General features: G+C 61.1%; 2 protein-coding genes across 12 annotated transcripts in view; one reads left to right on the forward strand and one right to left on the reverse strand.

Annotated features, from left to right (window-relative positions):
* MLST8 (MTOR associated protein MLST8) overlaps positions 1 to 26,610 on the forward strand; it is a 170,639-nt gene that overhangs the window by 121,052 nt on the left and 22,977 nt on the right. The gene's annotated exons all lie outside the window — the stretch shown is intronic.
* The window catches only part of LOC102454494 (hexosaminidase D-like), a 36,113-nt gene continuing 9,586 nt past the window's right edge, over positions 84 to 26,610 (reverse strand). For 2 of the 11 annotated variants that reach the window (XM_075899891.1, XM_075899889.1), the window contains exons 2-15: positions 24,297 to 24,574; positions 16,212 to 17,572; positions 15,254 to 15,491; positions 14,777 to 14,886; positions 14,421 to 14,508; positions 13,318 to 13,482; positions 9,464 to 9,647; positions 9,063 to 9,134; positions 8,384 to 8,588; positions 7,518 to 7,600; positions 6,027 to 6,105; positions 4,236 to 4,337; positions 2,905 to 2,994; positions 84 to 1,860 (exon numbers count right to left, since the gene is read on the reverse strand). In XM_075899891.1, the coding sequence (XP_075756006.1) occupies positions 1,677 to 1,860; positions 2,905 to 2,994; positions 4,236 to 4,337; positions 6,027 to 6,105; positions 7,518 to 7,600; positions 8,384 to 8,588; positions 9,063 to 9,134; positions 9,464 to 9,647; positions 13,318 to 13,482; positions 14,421 to 14,508; positions 14,777 to 14,886; positions 15,254 to 15,491; positions 16,212 to 16,555 (1,944 nt within the window). In that variant the 5' untranslated portion in view covers positions 16,556 to 17,572; positions 24,297 to 24,574 and the 3' untranslated portion in view covers positions 84 to 1,676. The other 9 variants (XM_075899897.1, XM_075899896.1, XM_075899898.1 and 6 more) reach the window with 9 other exon arrangements.

Here is a 26,610-nt window from a genome sequence, read left to right on the forward strand (position 1 = left end):
GCTAACCTGCTGCCCCCCAGCGCCCCGCGCAGGGACTGCTCCCAGCAGGAAGGGAGAGGCTTGGAGAAAGGAATCTGGCTTAAAATGACCATTGGCTGCATTTCTTAGGAAAATACTTTATTGTGGAAGTCGGCCTGACAGGAGCTTCCTGTACAGTAGAAAACAAACAAAGCTCAACACATCAATCCCGAGAGACCCACTGGCAAGCAGACGCCCTCTCCGTGCCGTCCAGCAGGCCTCAGCGCCAACCGTCACTCGGCGCAAGGCAGCAGCGGCAACGCGAGAGAGTCGGTCCTGGGCTCGGTTATTAGTTCCTGACTCCGTCCCCGGGGAAGTCAAACCACCCACTGTTCAGCAGCCCATAGCGAGCACCCGCAGGGGGCCCCAGCCCCGTGACGGGGGCGGGATGCAAGGAGGGGGCAGGACCCTGCACATGGCACAGTTCACTTGTGACTGTAAGCCCGTTGTGTGCAGTAAGTTCGGATGTTCGAGGCCAGGGTCCCCCCTCTTGGCTTGCTTTTTACTGCCCTGTTCAGATGCCACCGCAACCGCCTGCCCTGCCACGTGGAGCCAATACCAACACGGCCGCTGGCGGAGACTGCGCTGCACCGAGTTACCGCATGGGAATTTGGCCAAAACACGGGCGTCTGGGGTACGGGAGTCGGCACAGCCTGGGGAAGCGTGCGGATCCAGGAGGACCCAGCAGGGGGCGCTCCCACACTGGGTTCTGTCCATCTCACAAACCCAGCAGGGACGGGTTTAGAGCCACGGGCCAACCCCAAGCAGGCAGGGGGCGTTTTGCCAGCCACTGAGCTAGCAGGCGCGAGGCCAGAGCCCAGAAAGCCCGGTTCCGTCCAGCCTGAAGGCTGAGCAGCTCCCCTCCAGAATTCCCCACTGGGAGTGGGAGTGGGCCAGCGTGCGCACACGGCTCAGTCACCTGTTTTCTATGGCTCCCCGATCTGTTCCGAGTGCAAAGAACTCAAAACCTCGCGCGACAACACGCCCCCAGCCTACGCTCAGAGCGCTGCCTTCCCCCAGCGGCTGGGGCCGGCAGAGACCCGGCTCCCTCCCAAGGCCAGCCCCCAGGACAGGCTTTCACGCATGTCCGTTCCGGTCCCCGGGAGGCAGGCAGGGGGCTCAGTTCCCAATGAGCGGGTCGCTACCGGGAGCACAGACACCTCCCATCCTCACAGCTTCACCTGCCAAGCGCCAGACTGGGGACGGCGCCTTCCCGGGGCCATTGGACGGGGTGGGGGCTTCCCTACCTGGGGAGAAGCAGAGCGGGTCCGGGGAGGAGAGCTGATGGGGCGGAACGGCAAGCCAGCCCCTTCCCACCTCTGGTGCGCAGGTAAAGGGCACTGCTCCAGCGCTGGGGAACACCCCGCGGCCACAGGTCCGATGGGCCAGCGACGCGCTGGCTGCACCCACACCTGGGACAGGCCCGAGGCATGGGCTGCCCAATCCTGGAGGCCCTCATGGCCTTGCTCATGCTTTTAGGGACTCGTGGGAGGAGGCAGAGGCCGGGTGGGCAGTCTCTGCAGAGCGGGAGCCAGGCCTGGCGGCTGCTAACACACAAGGAGGAGGGGAAATAAGATCCAGCCACGTTCCTGGCAGCTCAGGCCCGCTGCGCGGTGAACCGTGGCTCCTCGCGGCGGCGAGCCACCGGGCGCCCGGCCCTACAAGGCCTTGGGCTTGGCGTTCAGGCGGACGATCTCCTTGTAGTCCCTGACGAACTTCCGCAGCCGGTCCATGTAGGGGTTGACGTTCTCCTCCATCCACTCCTCCACCGTGTCGGGGAAGTAGATGCTCTCCAGCTGGGCGCGGAAGGTCTGCAGGAAGCTCTCCCAGTCCTCGTGGGTCCTGGCGGCAGAAGGGGGCAGCGGTTCAGAGGCCGGAGGCTGCAGGGGGCGCTCGGAGCCGGACAGAGGGGCAAGCCCCCAGGCACCGCACCTGCTGCCACTAGCCAAGCTCCTGTCCCGGGACCGGTCCCCCCGTGGAGCCAGGCCCCGTTCTGTGAGCTCCTCCCTCGCCCGCCAGCAGGGGGCAGACACCTTGCACCACAGCAGGGGCAACTGTGTCACCATGGCAACCAGCAGGGGGCTCCAGGGCAGGCCCAGGCCCCAAAATGCTTTCGGGGAAGTTGATGGTGCCCGTGAAGGCTCCCCCCGCCCCCCCCCCCGCTTCACAGGGGGCAGCCGAGCTCAGGAGGCGAAGGGCTTGGTCCCAAGTCACGTGGGAAGAGCCCAGAACCCAGCTCTCCCGGCCCAGCCTCTTCGCATCCCTTGAGAACTGCCCGGGCCTGACCGGCCGCCTCCCCTCCGGCGCCAGGAAGGCGGATCGGACGTTGCGGGAGCCTCACCTGCCAGCCGGTCACGGCCGCGGCTAGAGGCCCAGTGATCTCTGGCGGCTGGAAAGAGGCCACTGGCTTCCCCCGGCCCTGACAACACCCTGCATTCAGCTCGAGTTACGGCTGCCCGGGGGGCTCATGGAAGCTGCCTCCTTGCCCCCCAGACAGGGATGGGGGGTGGGGACCCACGTTCAGGCTCGTGAGAGCCCAGCCCCGGCTCTCAGCGGCACAGGCTGCTTGGCTTGGGCACGGCAGTCCCAGGGCACAGGAGTGCTCCCTGCCCAGACCTGTACCGCCCCTCTCAGCCCCGGCCCCGTGGAGGTTCTCTCAGGCTCGAGCGTGGCACTGTGGCTCCATGGCGTGGATTCCGGCTCGGTGGCACGTGGAGGCTTCGCTCACCACACAAGGCCTTCGCCCCCAGGAAGGCAAGCGCTGGCTTCTGCAAAAGCCCGGCCAGGAGCCCCCCCACACAGAGACCCCGACGGGCCCACCACGTGGCACGCGGCCCATCTGCCCCCGCCCCCCAGACCGGGCCACGGGAGCCTGCATTCACGTACTTCAACACCTTGCTGCCCAAGGTCTCCAGGTTGCGCGGGTTCCCGAACCGGTGCTTCCGGTGGTACTGGCTGAACCACCCCTTGATGGCGCTGGCAGGGGAGACAGAGAAAGGGACCCCCGGAAACACCACGTCAGTTACTATGTGCCTATGTGTGTCACCCTGGCAGGATCCGCCCCAACGGCGAACCCTGAGGGGGGAGCTCTGGGACTAACTGGCCGGCAGCAACACCCCTACTTGTTGCACACACTCCACTTTCCATGTGCTTAGAACTTCCCCGAACACGAGCTGCCGGGGCCAAAGTTCCCGTGCCAGGGGTCTGCCTCCAGCTGCATTTCTATGTTAAAGTTTAGCTACGAGTCCAGCTGTTCCTAGTCCGTGATTAGGGAAAAATGCGGTCCAAAAATAAACCTGACGGCCATGTTCCTCGAGACGCTCTAGCACCCTCGTGGTGTGGGGCAGGGACATTGCCCTGGTGTTAGGGAGGTGATTTTTGTCATTCCGGTGAAAAACCACCCAAATGGGGCCAAGTTATAAGCCTATACAAATAATTTCCGCTGGCTCATGCTAGAGAGGGACATGGTAGAGTTTGGCAGCTACATTTTCTGGAGCATGCTCCGTCCTCTCACAACTCCTAGTCAATATTCCCTCTAAGCTTTACCATCCTGTGTGGGATACATTTTGTCCGGTGCACCAAGGCATGTGTGGATGTGCACCACCAGGAGAAACACAGGCTGCCGGCGGTGGGTGCTCTGCTAACCTGCTGGGCGGCACTTGAATCTCTCCTGGGTGGCCGCCCAAGCACTCAGCTTGCAGGGAACAAGGCTCCAAATGCACTGGGACTGGGCCCGCACTATCCCCACAGTGCATGTGTGCATGCCCCATGCTGCGGCTGTGGGGGCTTAGCAGGGCTGTCCCTGAAAGGGCTCCCCGCAGTTGCTGGAGGAGGCGGTGGGGCTGGTCGCACAGCGAGAGCAAGAAGCGTGTTTCCTCCATGCGCTCGATGCACCCCCAGCGGGCACCCGGAGGAATAAGGGGAGCAAAGGGGAGCAGAGCTGCAGCTGGGAGCCGGGCGTGAGAGAGACTGGGACAAGGCTCCTGGAGGATGGAGGTGGGGCAGGGAATGACTGAAAGCAGCCCGGAGCCGGGCAAGAAGCCATGAGCAGCAGAGCCCAGACAGGAGCCTTGGTTCCACCCCCGCCCCCAGACAGCCCACTCCCCTGGGGTGGCCCCCAATACCACACTCCAGCCCTCCTCACGAGACCAGGGCAGGGTCGGGTCCAGAGCCCAGGACAGCAGAGGCCTGCTCCCTGCCGCACACCGCCCCCTTACCTCTCCTCGTCCAGGACTTTCCCCACGCTCTCTTTCAACTGGCTGTTGATTTGCTCCACCATGCGGTAGATTTCAGAGCCTGGAAACGCTCCATTTCCTTCACTAGGAGAAACACGCAGCAGGCGGAGCCGTGAGCCGTGGGAAAGGAACCAGATCCCCAAATCCCCCTTTGCTCTCCAAGCCGACGGGACTCTCCACTTCATCCCATGGCTGGTTACTGCGGCCCACCTCTCTGGACGCTCTGCCTCCTACCTGGAAATGTCGAGCAGCCACTGCCCATCCCCCCACGTCTCCTGGGCTTTGGCAAGGGCTGTAGCAAGGTGGAATCTAAGAGGGACGTGGGCAAGTTTCCAGGCAGCACAGGAGCGACGAGGCCCCAAAGATCACCCCGACCACAGCTAAGCTCAGCCCGACGTGGCAGGTCCTGTTCTGTGGCTCGTCACGTGGCTCACCGGAAGGGCAGAGAATCGCCCCGCGAGGACAGCCCCGTGCATGGACTGACACGTCACAGGGACAAGGGCCACCGTTCTGAGTGCAGAGGTTTGGGGGGGGGGACCCAAAGGCCCTTGCCGTGGGACAGAGATATTTCCTCTCTGGCTGTCTGAGCAGCTCAGCTGGGCCCCCATCATCACAGCATCTGAGCAGCTCAAGATTGGATGTATTTAACCACCCGGGCAAGGCGGGGGGGGGGGTCTCAAAGGGGCGGGGTGGAGAGCAGCCAGCCCCCAGCGCCGCCCAGACCATGGCACTGCCCGCCCCAGCTCTCAGAACCGTGCAGAGAGCGCCGGGGCCCTGCTGCAGGAGCCCCAGGCCCTTGTCAACGGCAGGGGCCCAGAGCAAGTGCCCCTTTGCCCCCGTCGCAGGCCAGCAGACGGGAACGGCGACACGGAGAGGCTGAGTGACTCGCCCTGCTCACACGGTGCCAGCGGCAGAGCAGGGAACAGAGCAGAATCCCAGGCCACCCGTCTAGCAGCTGCACCTTCTGGTGTAATGCAAGAGAGTCCCCCCCCCCCCCCGGCAGCGATTTCCCCGCTACCGCGTCCCCGGGGCCTGGCTGGGCTGCGCCCGCCCCGGAGGAGAAGCTGGCTGCCAGCAGCAGGCGTTGCCCTCCCGCCAGCCAAGGAAGGAGTCCCCAAGCCGAACTAGGGATGTTCAACTAATCGAATAGTCGATGAGTCCATAAGGGCGCCTCGGCGCTTGCTGCATTTCCAAGGCGGACGTGCCGCGGGGAGCCCGGCCAGCGGGGAATGCAAGCAGCCCCCCGCTGCCCCCGGGGCGCTTTGCTCTTGAAATGCGCAAGAGCCGGCAGGGCCCTGCCTACTGGGCTGAGGCCCAAGCACGTGGCAGGGGAGGGGACAGACATGGAGGCTGCAGGGGCCAGGCCTGCGTGCCAAGCACCACCTGCCCGTGTTGGGGGAAGGGTCACCGCTCTGGAAACAGCGGCTAACCCGGGGGCGGGGGGTTGGACAGAAGAACGGCCTCGCTCCCTAGCTCCAAATGCAGAACCGACTCCCCCGCGATGCATGGAATGGACCGGTCTCCCGGAGTCGCCTTCCCCATGCGTACAGCCGCCGGGGGCTCGGAGAAATGCCGCAGCCACGCACACGAGGTGCAGCAGGCCCCTGGGACGCGCTGGGGACCCCCCAAACCAGTGGTCTCAGGAGGACTGGGGGAGCAGGCCGGCTGGGCTAGTGATGGCTCAGGGTCGCGTGCGGGAAGCGCTCGGGTCCACAGCCCCGAGCTGCACCCCAGGGCCCAGCCAGCGGGGACGGAGCGGCACGAGCAACCTACCACGTGCTTTCCTCGAGGTGGATGTTCCTGAAGCCCAGCGTGTCCAGGATCTTCCTTTTGGTTGCTTCCGTGAATCCACCTGGAGGGGGAGGAGGCCACAGCACAGGCACTAGGGGAGGGGACAGGACAGGGCAGGCAGAAGCCCAGGGAGAGAGCCTACACTTTAGCCAGAGGGGGCCGCACTGGCAGCTTGCTAGGAGCTCCGGGGGGCTTGGTCTGTAGGTCACGTCCGCGGGTGGCGCTGGGGGCATGGGTCCTGCCTGAGCCAGCATGCTAAGGACAGGCGCGGAGCTGCAGGAGCACAGGTGGCAGCAGGAGGGGCCACCTACCCTGGAGGAAGAGCATCCTGGCTGTGATCACTTGAGACAAGCGGCAGGAAGGGCCATGCTGCCCCTAGAACCCTCAATCCTATTCACAGGCCTCCTTGCCCCTCCCGGCTGCCAGCGTGCGGCTTCCAGGCTAGGGATGCCAGCGAGCAGCTGAGTGACGTACTCGAGTACTCGCTCCCCCCCCCGTAGACAGGCAGCAAGGGGGGAGGGGGGACAGGAGATGGTGCTGGGGGGGGAGCTTAACAGCCAGTTCCTCTCAGCACCGTCTCTGCGGTGCCACCCCCCCTCCACTGCCTCTATCAGTGGGGATATACCGGAGGCTGCTCCAGTAGGGAGCTGGGTCCCCCCGTGGACAGGGGCTGCCGCCGCCAAGCAGCCTCTGTCCGTGGCAGCCAGGGAGACGGGCGGACATTGGCCAATGGGACTGACCAGGAAGGAGTCCTGCGGAAAGGGATCTAGGGGCTATGATGGCCCACACGCTGAATATGAGTCGACACTGTTGCAAAAGAAGCAAACATGGTTCTGGGAGGTATTAACGGGAGTGTTGTGAGCAAGACCCGAGAAGTGACTCTTCCGCTCTGCTCTGAGCAGGTTGGGCCTCAGCTGGAGGATTGTGTCCAGTTCTGGGCACCGCATTTCGAGAAAGATGTGGAGAAACTGGAGAACAGGTCCAGAGAAGAGCAACAAAAATGGTTAAAAGGTCTAGAAGACAGGAGCTAGGAGGGAAGACAGAAAGAACTGGGCTTGCTTAGTTTAGAAAAGAGCAGACTGAGGGGGACAGGAGAGCGGTTTTCAAGTACCTAACAGGGTGTTACAAGAAGAAGGGAGGACAGGCCAAGGAGCAAGGGGCTTCAACTGCAGCAAGGGAGGTTTAGGTTGGACATTAGGAAAAACTCCCTGCCTGTCAGGGGGTGAAACACTGGAATAAATTGCCTGGGTGGGGGGGGGGGTTGTGGAGTCTCCATCGCTGGAGATATGGAAGAGCAGGTTGGACAGACACCTGCCAAGGAGGGTCTAGCTGGGCTTGTCCTGCCGTGGGGGCCGGGGACTGGACGCGACCTCTCGAGGTCCCTCCCAGTTCTAGGATTCTACGATTGTCAGACCACCCCCCCTGTCACGTGAGGGGCTGGGTCAATTCAGGCCCCGGCTGCGAGCCCCTCACCATTCACCAGCGTCTGCAGACACACGGCCAGGGACGGGATCCCCACCGGCAGCAGCTCGCACAGCGCGGAGTAGTGGTCGTACCTGCGGGGCAGGGGAGAGCAGCGCAGGGTCAGGCCGCAGAACCAGCCGCCCCCTCCCCGCCTGGCAGCGTTCTGCCTCAGGACAGCAGCAGAACGACACCCCCCTTCCTCCCGCCTGCAGCCAGCCAGAGCTCTGCGCCAGCTCCGCACGTCCGAGTTGCAGCAGCCGGTTTCGCCCGCTGCCCAGCCGGGGTGCCAGGCGGGTCGCTCTCTAAGCGGGGCAGGATGTGGCCAGGGAAAGCTGGCCCAGCAGAGAAGCGAAGGCAAGCCGGGGCTGCAGCGAGCTCTGCCGACGGCTGGCAGTGGGACGGACCCACGAGGCCCCTAGCTTCCCTGGCAGGGCTGCTCCCTGCTCGAGTTCTGTCCAGATCCCAGCGTCGCCGCTTTCACCCTCCCCCCCGGAGAAGGATCCCATGGCCAGGGGCCTCCTGCAGGTTCAGACTGTTCAGCCATTGTCCCTAGTCACCTCCCCTCTCCTCAGGCATTCCCTCCTCCCCCGCTTATCTCCAGACGGACGGACCCTCCCCTCAGCCACCTGGCCACGCTCTTGGCGCCCCGTGACCCCGCTCCCCGGCTCGCTAAGCCTCTCTCGGGTGCTTCTCTGAGCATCTTCCTACTAAGGGTCTGCCCGGCCCGAAGGCAGCGTCCCCGTGACGGCCATGGACAGCAAACCCTGCCCAGCTTTCACCCTGCCAGGGAGAGGCGGCGCTCTCTGTGGGCAGCGGCCAGACTCGGAAGCAGAGCGACGGCCGTCTCCACCCCCTGCCCGCGCGCAGAGCCTCACCTCTGCCAGCCAGTGAGGGCGATTCCCTGGAGCCTGACGGCCGGGTGCTTGGACATGGCCTGCATCACCTTCAGCCAGCTGAGGTGGTTTTTCAGGTGGTAACTGAGCGAGGTCCAGGCCTGCGCGGGGCCCGTGGTGCCTTTGAAGGCACTCGCGAACCACACCGTTCGGAAGCCGCTCTCCGCGTACTTCGAAACCAGCGTTTCTAGGAGAGACAGAGACCCCGCTCCGAGCTCAGCCACCAGCTGGGAAGCCTCTGCCAGCACCCACACTGCTCTTCCGCCAGGGGCCACCGGAGGGCGTCCCTGCAGGTGACGGCCCCGCCCAGCCCCACCGGTGCACGTACCAGCCCTCTCTTGGCTCGCCTTGCCCGGGCCGGCCCCGGGATGCTGGCGGGTGGCTCGGAGCTTTGTTAGGCTCCATCCCACGGGACCCAGACTCGCCACAGGTAAGATGCTCACAGCTGGCAGCCCCTGTGCAGGGCAGTGGAGGGTCTCCACCCCTCCCCCAGGCACTGGGTGTCCATGGCACAAAAGCCAACTGGGGCAAAGCAAGGCCGGACACACTGGCAACACGGCCCGGACTTCCACAGAGCCGCCCCCTGCTCACGCCAGGGCTCGGCTTGGCCTTTCCCCGGCAACGCAGCGAGCGAAGAAGCCGTCCCGGGTCTGCCCCTTACCGATCTGCTCCGTGTCCAGGTCCGGGGCGTAGAACCACAGCACCGGGGCGGCCTGCTTGGCTATGCCAGACTCTGCAGGATGGAAAGCACCCGGAGGAGGGAGAATGCAACAGGAACCCGCTCGTTCCCCACGCCCAGAGCCGGGGCCACTGGGACCTCTGGAGATGCACAAGCAGCCCCCACTCTGGGTGTGGACCCAGGGTGCCAGAGTGGGGTGGGGGCTAGGCCCCCGCACTTGTAAAAGCAATGGGGGGAGGGAGAGAAGTGGGGGGTGGGGCCATGGTTCAGGTGGGCTCTCCCCCTTTGCGGAACCGCCCAGGAGTGCCGTACTGAGACTAGACACATGCCAGGTTTGCCCCCCTTCCCGCATGCTCCCGGAGAGGAGCCCCAAGCCAGCTGACCTCGGATGGCTCCTACGCTGATCTTCCTCAGCATGTCGTCCCACAGCAGCACCTGCAGCCCCTGGTACTGGCTCGCGATGAAGTTCACAACCTCCTGGATGTGGTTCAGGTACATCTTCCCCACGTCCCCGCCACTGCGGCTCAGCCAGGTCTTGGAATCCAGCCCCTCCCCGAGGTGAAAGACCTGGGCTTGCCAGGAGGGAAACGCGTTAGGAGCAGCCTCTGCACCGGCTCGGAGCCAGCCGGGCACAAGGGTCACATCGTTCCGAGAGGGAGGCGGCTCGCCTCGACGGGTCCTTGGCCACGCACGGCCACGTCGCTGCCACCTTGCGGAGGAGCAGCGGCATGAGCCCGACCCAACAGAAAGACTCTCCGAAGAGCTGGCGGGGACAGTGCTGTCTCCTGGGAGGGCGGGGAGGATCACACCCGAATGGGGCTCTCCACCGCAGGAGCAAAGCGTGTCAGGTCCTCGGGGCTGGGGCGAGACGATGCAACTAGCTCTTCCCAGGAGCGAAGGCGCACGTCTCTGACCTGCCTCTGCGGACGTAGCCAAGGGAAAACACGGACGTTTGAAAAACTGCAACCCCCCCCCACCTCCGGCCAGAACCAGCCAGTTAGGGACGGGGCTAAAGAGCTAACAGCTGCTGGGAAGAGCGCTGAGCTAACTGAATGGCGGGAACGTCCGGAGAAATGGTGTCCCCATTGGGGCTGCTGCAACGCCAGCGGCAGAATGTTCTAAACGAGGGGTGGGCAATAATTTTTGCAGGGGAGGCAACTTCACAAATTTTAGCAGTGGTCACTGGCCGGCCCCACAAGGGGCGGGGCCTCAGGCACAAGGGGCGGGGTCTCAGGCACAAGGGGTTGATCCCTGTAGGCACCAACCATCCCTGGTGGGGGGGGAGGAGACTTCACGCGGTTCCCCGCCCCAGGCCAATTGGGACCTGGGGGCAGGGGAGTGTGCAAGTCTCTTGCCCCCCATCCCCGCCCTGCCAGGGGTGCACGGTGTGACGTAGTGGGGGTACCTGGCTGGTTTCTATGCTGCTGGCTCTGGGGTAACCCCCACTGGCTGCCGTGGGTACCACGACCCAGCAAAACAGGATGAGTCACTATGCAAACCAGTATGGCCAGACACCCCCCATGGAGAGGAACAAAGGAAGGGGGATGCTGCCCTGGCTGGGGGGCAGGGCTGGAAGAGAGTTAGTTGCTGGCTGGAAGCATGGAGGAGACAGGCTAGGGAAAGGGGCTGGAGTTTAGGGGCCCAGTCTCCCCCATCTCAAGGGGGCCTGAGGCATCCTAGCCCAGCTCTGTGACCAGATTACATCTGTGCTGTGCTGTATCCTGGAGAGGCAATAAACTTCCTCTATTCCACCGGCTGGTGCAGTCTGTTTGTGCCATTTTGGGGTGCAGGAGACGGGGGACCCCCAACGCGCCGTCACACACGGTGCCTAGAGGGAACCGCCAGCTGCTTGGAACAGCGAATGACTTCGCACACACCCCTTCCCTTAGGTCTGGATCAGCCTGGGGGCAGGGGCGTGGCAGGGTGGGCCGGGGCCGGATCAAATGGCCCGTGGGCCGTGTCTCGCCCACCCTTGCTCTAGACAGGTGCAACGGTCACAGCTGACGTTCGCTCTCCAGAGGAGCCAGCTGGGTTGGAACAGAGCCCGATTCTCTCCCACAAACGCCACGTTCCCAGGCAGGCTGGGTCAGCTCTGCCCTTCATCCCTCCAGGGCAGGCAGCTGGAGCGACGGGCCCTGACGACTCATGGGACCCTTGTGGCCCGCTCTGAAACGCCAGGCCCTTCGAGCACCCAGGGACACCGCGGAACACGCAACCGTTTGTCCCTGGGTGGCGTTGCCAGGCTGGGCCCCGACTTTGGGTGGGTGGGTGGGCAATGGTGGGGGGTGGGGTGAAGCCCCAGTCCCCTGGCCCCGCTCTCCAGCAGGAGCACCAGGCGGGCTGCCAGGGGGTGGGCCTGGAAGCAAAGTAGGAGGGCCATGGCCCATTCAGGCCCACCCGTGGCTACATCCCTGCTGGAAACGCAGGCCAAAAACATCACCCCCTGGTCACCCAGAGCTGGGCCCAAAGAGCTACCACCCTGCACCCCCCGAGGCTCCGTTCCCGCCTAGCCACACGCACAGTGGGGGGAGCTTTGGGGTCCGTTAGTAGGCACCTGCCACAAGGGCACTGAAAGCGCCAATCGGGTGTGGACGGCGGAGTCGCTCCGCATGCCTCTTCTCCAGATATTTCGTTCCTTCCCCTTCGCTCTGCCCAGAGGGGGCTCTCAGGAGGCAGAGGGCAGTGCCCCAAGAACTGGGCTGTGACGTAGTGGGGGGAACCTGCTAACTCTCTGGCTGCTGTCTGTAGCTCCACCGAGCAGACAAGCGCTGAGTCACTATGCAAAGAGGGGATCCCAACTGGTTTGGCCAGCTGACCCCCATGGAGAGGAACAAAGGAAGGTGGATGCTGCCCTGGCTGGGGGCAGGGCTGGAGGAGAGGGAGTGAGTTCCTGGCTGGAAAGCAAGGGAGAAGGAACTGGGGAGGGGGGCTGGGATTCCCCTATCTCAAGGGGGGCACTGAGGCCTCTTAGCCCCAGTTCCTGTAACCAGATTACATCTGTGCTGTGCTGTATCCTGGAGGAGCAATAAACCACCCTCAATTCCACTGGCTGGTGGAGTCTGTTTGTGCCATCTCGGGGTGCAGGACACGGGGGACCCCCAACGTGCTGTCACATGGGGACTGCCTAGTATGTCCACCCTTGGGTCATGGCTTGCCAAGGCAGGAGCAGCCTTTGGTGTGTTTGCACCGCTGGCCTCGCTGTAGACCCAACGAGTGGGGTGAAATGGGAGGGGCAGGGACCATTTCTCTGGATGTTCCAGCCATTCAGTTAGTTAAATGCTCTTCTCAGCAGCTGTTAGCTCTTTAGACTTGCCCATGAGGCGTTAAAGCCAGAGGTGGGGAGTCCTAGAGAAACGCCAGGAAGAGAGGGAAGCAGGACATGAAAAGAGAGTTCAGGCTTTTGAACTGGAAGCACAGCAGCCCCCTTTCCGTCTTCCTGAGGCTGGGGAAGACCTCCTGGAAGGACATGTGCAAACCCAGGGAGCAAATCCTGGAGAATCCAGCGACATCCATGCCTAGGGAAGGACTAAGTCCTAAATCTACAGCTATGGGAGTAGAACAGGGAATGTTTAGTCAGACGCAATCACGTTTGGTCTGTTTCTGGGTTTGTTGGGCTTCTCTGCCCTGAGCACATCCGACTTCCCCAGGACACTGGAATGTTCCATGCTGAGTCCCAGAGAAGCAATTCTCAATGGTTTTCATCCCGTTTTCAGTTGCTCTGTAACACCGAGCCACCAAGCGGTGTTTTACCAAATGGGTTTCCTTTTTTTAAACAAACAAAATCGCCCTTTTCGGAACAGGCTCCGTGTCCTGTGTCCTAGAAGGCGGGAGGTGCTGGGTGCACGTCTCAGACTGCACGGCCAGCTACGGAGAGAAATTCAAAGTTCCATTTTCAGCCGAGGCAGCGGCTGGGTTTCAAGCTCTCTCCAGAGGGAGGGTTAGAAGCACGTGAGGGTCCCCCCGGAGGAATTCCCGAGTGCCCCTTCCTGGGTTGTCAAAGGGGCTCTGCGTTCGGGTGGCGGTGGCGATATCAGTCCAAGGCCGGGGAATCTGTGACCTCGGGGAGTTGTAACAAGCCTCTAGTGGCAGGGTATTTTCAAGTCTTTTGCGGGTTCCCAGCTTCTGCACTCCAAGTGCCAGAGTGGGGAACAGTGCTGACCCCCCCCAAAACACTCCCAGAGCCCGCAGGAGGCAGAGGGGAGAGCAAGAGAAGCCTCGCACGACCCCCAGCCCTCACCTCGTCAGCTCCGATGTGGATCCAGCTGGCGTGTCGGTGCTTGTCTATCACCTGCGACAGGAGGCTCTTCAGCAGGGGCAGGGTGTCTGGGGCGTGAGGGTTGAGGCTGTTGGGGAAACGCTCCACCTCCCGCAGGTGCTGGTACTTGTCGTGCTTCAGGATGAACTGGCACAAGGAAGCGTGTGAACCCGCCGTAGAACTTGCCCCCCGGCCCGCCCTCGCTTTGGGAAGGGAGGGGCCTGACTGCAAGGGGAAGCAGCCACTGGGGGGTCCCTGCTCTGCCTTAAAAGGGCTCTGGCTGGCTGGAGCCAGGCTGTGGATGGGGGTACAGGCCCAGGACGAGGGGGACCCGCAGCCCAGCTCCCCATGTGGTTTGAGCGGCACTGTCCATGGGAGCTGTGCCTGCTCCTGGAGGAATGCCCCTGAGCACGCCAGTTCAAAGCCCACAGGAGCCTCCCCCAGGCTCACTGCCAAGACCTGGGCAAATGCCAGTCGTCTGCAAAGGGGAGGGGTGATGGAGACCGAGGTGGCTGGGTGAGGGGCGAAAACGAGAGACTCCCGAGCAGCGGGTCCCTCACTCCACAGCAGCGCGGGAGCCAGACTCTCCGGAGGGAAAGCCAGCGGGCAGAGAACCCTCCGTGCGGCAGACCGGAGCGCGTGGTGTCTCGCACCGCACGGACAGTCCCGCGCAGCATGCCCCCGGGCAGCACCCATCGCATCCCCTTCCCCAACCCCCGTCTACTGTGGCAACCGGCCCACAGCCAGACGCAGGCACGCGGGGCTGAGGGAACGTAAAGCTGCGCACAGATAGCCGGGGGAGCCTGGGTTGAGCTGGAAGAGAACTGGACGCTTCTGAGGAGCGCTCCAGGGCGGGGCCATGGCTGCGCACCCCCAGGCCCACCTGCCTGATGGGGACAGAGCAGAGGGCGTCCGCTCTGTGCAGAGTTCGGCACCGGCCCTGTCGGCACCTCGAGCCAGCCTGCTTCTGGGAGGCCACAGGAGCCAACCGGATGGCCAGACATGCCTCCCCCATGCGGGCCGGGAGCCGCTGGGGTCAGCCAGCCCCTCCGGAAGGGCCGACTCGCGCCGAGATCAGTGCCCACCTCCACGTGCCCGAAGGTCTGCACCAGGGGAACCACCTCCAGCCCACTGAGTTTCGCTAGCTGCTGGATCTTCTCGATGTCGTCTTCGCTGCAGGGCGAGAGGGACAGCCAGCCGGTCAGGGGCTTTGCGTTGGCCGGCCAGCGTCTGCAACGCTCCAGCCCAAGCCGGTGCCCAAGGTTAAATCAGGCTTGGAACCGTGGCCGGCTCCCGTCTAGGGCGCCGTTCCGGCAGGCCCACGCCGAGCCCTGCAGCCCCTCCAGTGCCGAGCGGGCCATGGTGCGGTGGTACACCAAGCTGGCACACGCCGCCAGCCCCCCGCCGCCTCCCGTTGGCACTGCCCATTGCAACGTCTTACCTGTACGCGTAGGGGGACTTGAGGATTTCCAGCTCGCCCTCAAACGGGAACATGTCTTCGTACTCGACCAGGATCCCGTTGGCGCCCAGTTTGGAGAGCAGCGGAAACACCTGCAAGGACAGCAAAGGCGCCCTAGACGACAGCTGGCCAATTGGGCTCCGGGCCAGAGACCACGGGCCAGACCCAGCCAGGCTGTCTAGGGGTGCAAGTCCCCTGGCTCCACAGAGCACCAGACAGCCCATGGCCAGTGGGCATTGCCCACGCTCTGACACGTCCTCTCCCTCCTCCCGGCTCTGCTCCCAGCCCCCCGGAGCGGGAGGGGCCATGCAGCCAAGGCGGGAAGCTGTATCGTGCGCTGGGGGAGCACGGGAAGACGCCCACCGGGCCTGCTCGGAACCATGGGGACGCCCCCCCAGCAGGGCAGGGCCAGGGTGGGACAGAGGGAACTGAGCCGCCCCAGAGCGCTCCGCTGCCCACCTGCTCCAAGTAGGAGACCTTGGGCGCGGCTCCCTTCAGGTCCAGGTGGACGAGCCTCATCTCCGCGGTGCTGAAGTCCTTGGAAAGCTGCTTTTGGGTCGTGTGCTTCGGCCCCCCTGGCGCCTTCGCCGCCGAGAGCGCCAGGGCCTGGCTGTGGGGCCGGGCCTCCTCCTGGGCCTCTCCAGCCTTTGCCCAGAAGCCGCTGTCCTTGCTGAGGTGCTTGTGCGGCTCCAGGGTGCTGCGGCGCATGCAGAGGGGAGCAGCTGGAGACGGGCAGCAACCCGCCCCCCTGCAGCAGCTCCCTTGCGGGCAGCCCCAGCAGAGCAGCCACGGGCACAGAACCCCCCCTCGCCCTCCGGGGGCTCTCCCAGGCTGGACTCTGGGGGGAGCTGCTGGGACGTCAGCCTGCAGTGGTTCAGCGCAGCTCTTCCCCACCCGCCCCTAGAGGCGGGGAGTCACCCAAAGGGGGTGCACCCCCCACCCCAAGGGCAGCTGCTGGCCTGGCAGGGCATTGGGGCAGAACTGTCCCACTTACTGCCCTGCGGCGGTGCCCTCAGGCGCGGCAGGAGAGTCCCAGAGAGGGCTCCTGGGACTGGGACGCTGGGGGGCAGGGGCAGCTCTCTCACCGGGCCCCTCCTGCCCTGCCTGTGGGCTGCAGATGAAGGGGAAGAGCTGGCACCGGCTGGGGTGAGCAATGGGAGCCCCGGACACTCCTGCACCCAGCGATACTGGGGAGCCGCAGGAAGAGCCCAGCCCGCACCATGAGGACTGCAAATCCATCTGCACACGGCGGGCGTAGCTGGCCCGGCCAGGGCAGGGCTAAAGAGAGTCCGGGCGGGCACGGAGGTGAGGGAGCTGCCTGGGGGCAGGATGGGGGGAACTCTCTCCAGCCCCACAGGGCAGGCGTGCCCGCCCCACGCCCCGGGCAGCCCCGCTGCAGGGTGGGCGGAAGCCTTACCTGTCTCGGAAGATAAATTTGAGGCCTGCTAAAGCCAGGACCAGGAGCACGGCGAGACGCAGCAGGTTCAGCTTCTGGGCCCGCGCGAAGGCCATGTCTGCCGGGCGGGGCGGGGAGCTGGCCCTGCGGAGCAGGAGGTGGAGCTGCGAGCTGGCACCCCCCCCCCCCCGATGTGGACCTGCCTTTCCTGCTGGGGGGAGGAGGGCCGGGGACGCAGAGCTCCGCTTCGAAGGAGCCCGACAGGAGCGCCCAGCCGGACAGACCCGAGCCACCGACCCGCGGGGGTACCAGAGGCGGGGTGCAGAGGCCCCGGTACAAGCTGCATGCGGCAGACACCCCTTCATGAGCCATCCTGCCAGCTGGCTAGCTGCCTGGCAAGGCTGTGAGCCATCACCCAGCCGCCCCACCTGCCTTTCTGCTCCACGTCTGCCCCACCAAGGGAGGACAGCCCGGTGGCTGGGGCACTAGGCCGGGACTCTGGAGAGCTGGGTTCAATTCCCAGCGTGGGTGGGACCCATCTCCCTGAGCCTCAGGTTCTCCCTGAAAGTTAGGGAGAATTGTCCCCACCTTAGTCACCTCCGTTCCCCACGCACGATGTGTGAGTGCTGCCAGTGAGCGGTGGGGAGGAGGGATGATCTCTCGCCCCCCCATTCTAGCAGAGCAGCCAGCCCCACGCATGCCAAGGTAAGGCCAGCCTGGCTCCTGGGAACTTGCTGAGGCCTGCTCTGGGCTGCCGGGCCTTGGCGCAGGGACCTTGCTCCGTTCTGAGGTGGAGCCTGGCTCTTGCCTGCCAGTGCTCCTGGGCCATACGCGGCAACAGCCCTGAAACACCGATAGGCCATTCCACGGGTGAGGTCTGATACCCCATGGCCACTAAGCTAGTGGGGTGCAGAGCCCAGGCAAACCTCTGAGCTGAGGGGTCATGAGCTAAATCCCCCAAGGACTTGGCAGGTTGGGGAAGCAGAGAGGAATACTGCTTTGGGAGCACTTGAGGCAGAGTTGCCTAGTAGGCACAGCCTGCTGACTATCTTGCGCCAGTTACATCTCAGCCCTGGACCTCAGTTTCCCATCAGGGGGATTTTGTGAAGCAGGGTGGGTTATTTGGGGTGGAGGGAGCTCACAGAAGTTCATTTTGCACCCAGGACACGCCAGGGACACATTCCCTGATGGCTGTGGCTTTAAACTAGACCCGCAGCATGGCCAGAGGAGAGCAAGTGTTAGTTTTACCTGCCACGGGCGGCACCACAGGAAAAGCTCTGTCTGAGTCGCGGGGAGGTGGCCAGCGTCAGAGCAGGGTTAAAAAGCAGCCATCCTGCGGGGAGAAGCAGACGTCATGGGATTAACCCATCCAGGGAGCCAGCCTGAGGGAAGAGAGGCCAGCTAGAAAACACGCAAAGACACACACGAGACACTTGAACAGCACCGAAGGAGGAATGAGGCGGGGACTAGCGGAAGTCACTGACCACCAGGGAGAAGAGAGGAGAGAAAGCGCCATCCAGACACTCCTGGGGAATTGTGCACCACTGCGCACACGCAGAATTCATGTCCCCAGCGGATTTCTTTGATTCCCCACAGAAAAATGACTTCTGATGGGGGCAGCCGCAAGAAGAGCCCTACACCCCTACCGCAGCGCAGGCAGGTAGTCTGGGGCCTGGAGCAGCCTGTAGAGATGTAAATCACCACCAATCATAGAATCACAGACCTGGAAGAGACCTCAGGAGGGCATCAAGTCCAGCCCCCTGACCAAGGCAGGACTAATCCCACCAAGGGTAGAGGGGCCTCAGCAGTCCCACACGAGAAAGAGAGAGGCCACCCCTCTCGCTTGCTACCGCGGCACGCTCACCATGGAGGGGCAGGGCTTCGGGGAGTTTCTGAGGAGGTAGGTGTGGGGTAGGTTCTGCCCTCTGAGGCGGAACAGAATCTAGCAGTTGGCCTGCTCGGTGAATTGTCCCCAGTCTTTGACCAGGTCTACGTTACCCCGGAAGATCGGCTTCAGATATACAACTCCAGCTACTTTACATATTTACTTAGCTGGAGTCAACATACCTTAAGCCGAGCTTGGCCCTGTCTCCACAGTGAGAAGTCGATGGGAGAAACCTTCCTGTCGTCTTCCCTTACCCCTCACGACAGAAGCGTACCGGTGCTGACGGGGGCACCCTTGGCGTTCGATTTAGCAGGTCTATACTAGACCCACTAAATCAAACTCCAGAAGACTGATTGCCAAAGCATCAAGTAAGTGAATTCCCCCAGCGGTGTAAAACCAGCTTTGAAGGCTCCTTGATATTTCCAGAGTGGTGTAAAGGGCAGTGTGGCCTTACAAATGCTTGGGGCACTTTGGGGATTAGAATGGGGCGCTTTGGGAATTAGGAAATTTTTTCAATCCAAAATTTCCTATCAAAAACACGCTCTTTGAACTGTTTGTACGGGCCTCGCAGGAGATGGTCAGTAGCCAGCACAAATTGTGCCTTTGATCCCTCACTTGCTCTTCAGTGGTCTAGCACAGTGTCTCCCAAATGGGAAAATAGCGGTTCTGCAAGAAAATTCCATTACAATCACATTTTATGATTTAAAAAATAATAATGAATATTTAAGCATTTATGAATTGTATTGCAAATCGTTTTCATGCGTGTTGATCTCATGACCTTGTTTAGCATTTGTTTATTCTTCTTATTTGTGGTCTACTTTTTCAGCTCCACGTATAAGACTTATCACAGGTTCTGCAAAATTATTTAGAGTTTAAAAGGGTTCCATGGCCAAATAAAACTGGGAAACACTGGCCCAGCACGTAACACGGAGCATCCAGCGGTACATGTTCCTGGACTAATAGCTAGAAATAAAGGGTCAAACCCAGCTCCGTCGCAATTACACAAGTGGGCATGGGAGATTTCATCCCATGTTCCCCACCCATCTTACTGTAGTTACAAAAATTACCAAACTATTCCAAAGCAGCGTGATTACAGGGTGTTATTTTGACAAATCAAACATGCCAAATAGTAAGATATTGTGAGCAGAATTTTTTTTTTTTTGGTGCAGAATTTTAATATTTTGGCCCAGAATCCCCCAGGATTACGAGTGTGAAGAGCAAACCAGCTGCCTTCACTGCAACATCTGTTATTTCAGGCCCTTCTCCCCAGCTCGGATTTTCCCCTTTTACAAGCCAAGAGCCCAATTGTACAGCCCCATACTCACAGAGCAGCCCCACCGATTTCACAGGGACCAGTTGCACGTGGAAAACTTTAATGGATCAGGCCAAAGTAATTCTACTTGGGAATATCGTGCCTTGTACGAGCACTCGCTCATTGCACTTGGCCGCTTTTCATGAATCCCTTATCCTGCATTATATCCAGATGGGTGGGGCAGTTCTGCAAGCCCCAGAGACAGACCTGACAAGTGGCATTTGCTAGCACAGGGCGGCACGGCGGCTCAGTTTCTGTATGCAGAGGGCGGGCCACTTCTCTGCTTTTTAAAACATCAGTTTAATCCTCTATTAAACCAGCCCTGGAGCAGGCAGGGCGCACATGGATGCTGCCTGGAGCCAGCTTTCTGAATAGCTGAAGCCGCAGGTCAGGAATTCTCTCTGCACTGGCGAGGCCCTGCTCCATCCCAGGAAGGAGCATGTCCCCAGGGCTGCGGGTCAGCATCGTGCAGAGGTTTGTCCCATGTCCAACACACGCACTCCCGGCCTCCCTCGGGCTCGCCTCTCCCAGCACGCAGGGTAAAACCCGGCGGGCTGTTCAGAGAAAAGGGCGCCACCGTCCTGTCTCGGTGCCGGACGAGAGAGGGGCTACAAGACGGCACAGGAACCCGCAGGAGGCTCAGGTTAATACACCCACGGCTGCTGTGAGGCAGGGAAGGCTGCTACCCACAACGTACCCAGTGGAGACACACCTGCACTGAGTGGTCCTTGAGGGGCCTGCCCTGCCGGGGAGCAGTGAAATGATCAGGGAAGTGGTCTGGAGAGCTCATAATGGCCACTGTGCAGCAACGCCTGCTCCGAACCCACCCGGCCTGGGCACCCAACATTCCCCACCCCCGCCCAGGCTTCCCTGTAAGCTGGGCGCTCGTGCAGCCACTCAGGAGAGACCCCAATGCTGCCCAGCAGGGTGCTCACAGCTAGGTTTGTGTTTCTCCGGGCGGTGCACATTCACACATGCTTCAGTACACACAAAATTTATTCCGCACATGGATGGAACAGATTAAAGGGAATATCGCCCTCAACCCCTGCTGGAGAGTCTAGAACTGCTCCACCCAGGCAGCTGCTCCTATGGCTTAGCCGGAAACAGGCCTCCCTGACTTAGCTGCTGCCCAGAGGGGGGTTGAGAAGCGGGGCCAGCCCTGGAACAGAGCACACTGGCCTGACTTTGCACCACTAAGCACGCCCCGTGCCCCCCCGCCCTGTCCCGCCGGCTGTGCTCCCAGCTCCTACGAGATTCCCACCCCAGCAAACAGGGCAGGTGAGTGCACCGCCCCGCCCCCCGCTGCCCTGAACGTCACTGCCCGGGCATGGCATGGGCAGGTGGGGAGGGAGGGCTGCGCCCATGGCAGCTCCAGTGAAAGGCACACATCTCAGCCCACAGCCCCTCGGGCAGGTGCTACCTCCCCCCAGCCCAGAAGGGGAGGGGGCGTGACAGGCAAAGCGCTGCGAGCGCCCAATCCCATTCCCTTTGGAACAGGAGGGATTTCAAATGACGGACGCCATCTCAATCACCCCGCACCCTCCTGGAGGGTCAAGGGGCTAACGGGCGCGGCTTTCTAGCCTGCTCTTTTCCAGCTCAGACCGGCGTCAGCGTGTGTGATCAGCTCCCGCGGCACTGAGCGTCCCGCGCCGCATGACGCTGCTGTGTTGTCATGTGTGGTGTTGCCGGAGCCAGGTGGGTCCCAAGACATTAGAGAGATTGGGGGGGGGGGAAGGGGGAGCCAGGGGAGCCAGCATCCATGCTGGGCAAAGGGGAGGTTGCACTATGCTCCCAGAAGGGGCGGGGCCTCAGGCAGAAGGGGCGGGGCCAGACAGCGAGCACACCTCCCCCTCCCCCCCAGCTCTCAGCACCACCCACAGGACTCCACTCACCCCCTCCCAGCCTGGAGAGCCACTTGGAGCGGCCGTGTGCGCTCCAGCAGCAATTTTAAGGGCCCAGTGCTCTGGGTGCTGCAGCAGTAGCTGGGGGCCCTGGGCCCTTTAGAATTGCCAGGCCCTAAGGCCCTTTGCCTGGGGCTGTTACTGGACCAACTTGGGAGAGACAAGCTCTCTAGCTCCACCCTGAGCGTCGCTCGCAGCAGGGCCACCCAAGGGGGACCTTGGCCCTGGGTCCCATTCGAAACGGCCCCCAAACGGAGACCTACCGAGGTCCAGCCCCACCCCCGTTTGAATCAGCAGCCCCACAGCAGAGGCAGGCTGGGCTGAACCTGAGCAGCGCTGCAACCCCCTCCCCCGCTCCGTACATGGTCTGGTGTGGGGAGCTGCCCAGCCCCACAAGACAAGAGCAGTGCCCTGAACTGCTCTGGGTACAAGAGCGCAACCCCGACCATCTCTCCTGTTCTTCCCCATTTCCGTCTGGGTTCCTGGGCAGCCGCGGTGGCACCCACACCTCAGCACCTGCCAGGAATCAACATGGCGAGATAAGCTCGCTCCTTATCTGCCGTCAGAGAAGCCTGTTCCCTTCTATTTCTTGCTCTCTTTTCCCCTCTCCCTCTACGAGCGGTTCTGGAACGCTGGGCCCCACCCGCCAAGATGCAAGTCACCTGCAGCCCTCTGCACAAGAAAATTAAATGAAATTGAAAAGAGCTGGACACTCAGCATGGGGGCCCTTCGAACTCTGTAACTCCAGGACACCCAGAGACACAGGCTGCGGGACTGGGCTGGGCCGAGTCAACACAAGTCTTGTCAATAAGGGAGGGCCCAGTCAGAGTCTTTGTAGCCATTGTTGCCTCGGCTGTCCAAATTCCTTCTGAGATCGGAGACGTGGCACAGAAAACAGGAGCTGCCTTTGGCCAGTGGCAGTCGGGCCCACAGAACTCGGGTGTTTTTAATCACCATTAATTATGAGGTGGCACCTCTCTAGTCCGGCACCCTCTGGTCCGGAGCATCTGTGGTCCGGCATGATTTGAATTAGGCAGAGATCCACTTACATAGGTGTGGCCAAGTTTCCCGCAGTCCCATAAAGTTTTTTTCCAGCCAGTCCTGGCTCTCAGGGTTCTGTGCTGTCCTTTAGCTCTAAGTGACCCCGAAATGTCTCCCAAGAGCCCAGCAAGCAGCGGCCTGGACACCCCTGCAGGAATCAGAGCCCCCACCGTGCTAGGCACGGTCCACACAGTAAAACAGACCTTTAAGCTCATTGGGGAAGGACTAACACAGAAGACAAATGGTGGTGGGGGGGGAGACAGAAGCAGAGAGAAGGGGCAACCTTAGGGGACTCCCTAAGTCCCAGTCCAGACACTAGCCCCTAGACCTTGCTGTCTCTTATGCAGGCTAGGCTAACGGTGGCAGAACGCCAGTGTCCCGCTCACACTACCACTGCCAGGGCTGATACCACTGGCAGGGGACGGATCCTGGCTCCCCCAACGCCGTGGCAGGCCAGGCAGAGGAGCCGTGGAACGTACAAACGCTGCATCACCAGAACGTCTCCCCTCTGACTGTGCGGCCAACAGGAGAGCAAGACAAGGCCGGCTCCTGTGGGAGCCACACGCAGGCCTCTTGGCGAGCGTGGGAGCAGGAAAGTCCCCCGGAGCGTGTCCTCCCGCTGGGGAGTCTGCCAAGAGCCAGGGGCCTCCCTCGTGTTCCTGCACGGAGCACAGCCCTGGGTGCCCTGCAGGTGCCTGCTAAGCCGCAGGTAGCCAGGCAGGTGAAAGGGGCGGGCTGGGTGTGCATGTCCCGCCCACCCCCATCCGGGGCTGCCCCAACGCCCAACCCCCGACCACCTCCCCCAGCGCCCTCTCGGAAGAATGGGGGCTGCAGCCACACGAACCGGACCATCGGCACGAGGGGCAGCGCTCAGCTTGGGCCTGGCTCTCCCGGCTGCGGAGGGGAGGCCAGAGGAGGATGCAGCAGGCTGGGCTCTTTCCCCTCCCTCCCTGACACCCAGAGAAAGCAGAGCAGCAGCAGCAACCCACTATGGGCGGCTGCAGCCCCCCTCTGAAAATGGGGCCCTTGCCCTCCCCCCGTTCCTCAGCCCTGGGCCCCTCCCCCCTCAGCCCTGACTCCTGAACTTCCCCCACATCTCCCTGCCCGGGGCCCCTTCTACACTAAATGCAACTCTCCTCTATTCCTGAGGGCCGCCCCACTCGGCACCCTGGGGCCACATCCTGCCAGCCCTGCCCAGGTAAAGCTCCCCTCCGGATCAGTGGCATGAAGGCGGCGGGTCCAGCCCCACGTTCCCAGACACTGAGGTTCCACGGAGCAACACGATCAGCTGGCAGCTCCCCCCCCCATGCCACCCAGCCCAATCCCCGAGTGTCACCGCACGGCCCCCAACAACGCACCCCCCTCACCTTGGCTTTTACGCGCTGCTCCTTGCCATGGTAGCCAGAGCCTCAAGCTCTCCTGAGGCAAGAGCTGCCCAAGAGCTGCGGGCCGGAAGTGCAGTGATGCCCAAGAACCCTGATGGGTGCCACTTCCCTCTCCCACAGCCACCTGCTAAGCAGCTGAGAGCGAGGAAAGGGTTAGCCCCTGCCGCCAGGGACTGGCCAGTCCCTCGCTCCACTGGGGCGTCACCGAGTTCATTGGCTGTTTGGGGAGTTCAGCTGCAGTCTGCAGAGCCAGGAGCACCATGGAGGACTTGCCAGGGGGAAGAGATGCTTCCTGGATTGATTTCCCCAGCACAAGGGTGGGGCTTAATCCATCTCTAGTGGCTCTCGGCAGAAAGGTCTCACCAGAGCTGGAGAGAGAACCCTCCCCCCAGGACTTCGGCAGAAGTCACCCCTCAGACAGGAGGCATTTGCCTTGGAAGGGTCCTAAGGTCTGTTAAGTGTCAACACGTCTGTGATCACAGGTCCCTGGAAGGTCCCACAGGCCCTGCCGTGCAGGCCAGTTACTCACCGCACCAGCTCTGGGGCTAGATGTCGGGGCTAAGCTAAAAACCAAACAGCTACCTTTCTGCTGACGCCTGGTACCACTCCCCTGCTGAGCGGGGCCGGTTTTCGCTGGTTATTGTTTCCCAGCGTGAAGGACACGCTCCACCAGCAACCGGGCTGGCTACACGGGAAGCCAATGCGATGCTGAATGGTCCGCAGGCCAGGTGGATAGGAGCCTGCACGCTGGCTCTTGCCCATCAATTGTGTAGTTTCTTAAAGAAGCACAAAGCAACTTGAAGTCTTCCGCCCATCCGGAGCTACGGACCGTCTCTTACCATGCCTCCAAACAGGACTCCCTGAAAGAAAGTGAGGAAAACAATACAGCTTTCAGTTCCTGTCAATACCCCAGGCATCCCGGTGTACACGCTCAGCCCTCTGCTCTGTTACAGGACATACCGCTCCACGATCTGCCAACAGCTCCGCCAGCAACTCTGAAAGCGAAAGTGAACAGGAAACAGCAGCGTGCACAGAGAGGCTAGAAAGAAAGGTGTCATGCCCCCCCCCCTGCACTTTACGAAAATTGGCTTATGAATATGCATAACGCAAAGCTGATTTAGGCAAAATGCTGCATGTAACTGTATTAAAGTTATGACCTGCTGAGTGTGTATATTCTATTTCTGTGAGTGCATTATTCTTGTAGGGAAAGTTAGAACTATGAACTGGGGATCTGTTTATAATTCTGAATGTGCTAATGAGGGCGAGTACTGATAATCTGGAAACATAACAGCCTGTTGCTCAAGATAATCTGTACATGGTTTTGTTTTCTGGTCAACCCAAACTGTGGTTGGTCCTACAAAGACTTGTGACCATGCCACCTGGTACTGGACTCCATCGTGAAACTGGTGTTTTTCCATGGGGTTGGGGAGATTAAGCAAAGATCTTTTTAGGGACGGAAGCAATCAGGGCTTAGTCTTCAACTGGCTTTTGAAACTGCCTCCCCACCCTAAGAGCATACACGGGAAGAAACCTGCAAACAGAGAACTCTAAAGATACAGAGAGCTGTAGACCCAGACCAGAAAAGGGGTGGGAGGGGAGAGGAGAAGAGGAAACAAACAAACAAAAAATCTCTGCTTTGAAGGATTGTACCTGAAACAGGGACAGAGGGGTGAGGAATTATGCATGTAACAAGTTTCTTTGTGTATTAGGATTACCTGGTGTGTTTTATTTTAGTTTAGTAACTTATTTCAATCTGTCTTTTTCCACTTGCAATCACTTAAATCCGACTTTTTATACTTATCAAGCCCAGAGTAAATAATTGTTATCTGCGGGAGGGGAAACAGCCACTGGGCATCTCACTCTTTCACGGATAAAGAAGGTGAATTTATAAGCTTTCTCGGTGTAAAGCAGGGGTGGGGGAGACAGAGGCCACAGACCCACGCAGGTGTGGGGGAGACAGGGAAATCAGTCAGGGGCCGCATATAAGGGACGGAAAAAACCAACCACCCCTCACCAGCATGGGCTCAGAGCCTCAAGTGTGTCTGTAGCATTGTAGGGCCCAGGACATCAGCAGTACTGCCAACCCCACACGTTCAAAAATCATGAGTGAGGCTCACCAAAACTCCTAAGAGAGTCACTTTCGAATAATAGATTTGGTGGGGAGCGGGAAGAGTTGCTTCTGCTTTCTGAGCAGTGGGGTCACATTCTGATGCTTCCTCCTTAGCCAAGAGGGCTAGAAACTTTCTTTGAGAATGAAGGCTGAAATAATCCCATTTCCACTTGCTTCCAGGAGTCGGGGCCAAGGAAAACATTACTTATATTTCGGAGAGTGAGCCATGTCAGTCTGTTTCAGCAAAAGAACAAGGAGTCCAAAGCCTACCACATTTATTAGGGCATAAGCTTTTGGGAGATACAACTCACTTCTCCAGATGCTCTTTGCTTGGATTTGAAGTTTCATCTCCATAGCCATGCTAGCACAGACAGTACGGTGATGGGGCCATACAAGTTCCTGAGTTGGCGTGAGCAGCTGAGACTCTCAAAGCAGATCAGCTTGTCCGTTTTCATTTTGCTTTCCACTCAGCTGGAGCAGAGAACTTAAATAGGAACAGGCATCTTTGCAACCACACCCCAGTTCCCACACCAAGCACAAGAAGGGAGAAGCCAGCGCAGTACCTGGTCTGGATGCTTAACTTGAAATAGAGAGACAAGCGACAGAAGCACTTCGCCCAACTCTAGCTCCTTCCAGATGGGGCTACAGAAGTGCTTATGTTAAGAGACCACCAGCAACTGAAATGTGGCCCAGCATTTCAATTTTGGAAGAGCAGCCTTCTCCGGCCAATACAAACATTTTCAATAAGACATTTCCACTGAAAACGGCTATTTACAGTCACTTGGC

This window comes from Pelodiscus sinensis, chromosome 16, assembly GCF_049634645.1.
Source record: "Pelodiscus sinensis isolate JC-2024 chromosome 16, ASM4963464v1, whole genome shotgun sequence".
Lineage (NCBI taxonomy): Eukaryota > Metazoa > Chordata > Testudines > Trionychidae > Pelodiscus > Pelodiscus sinensis.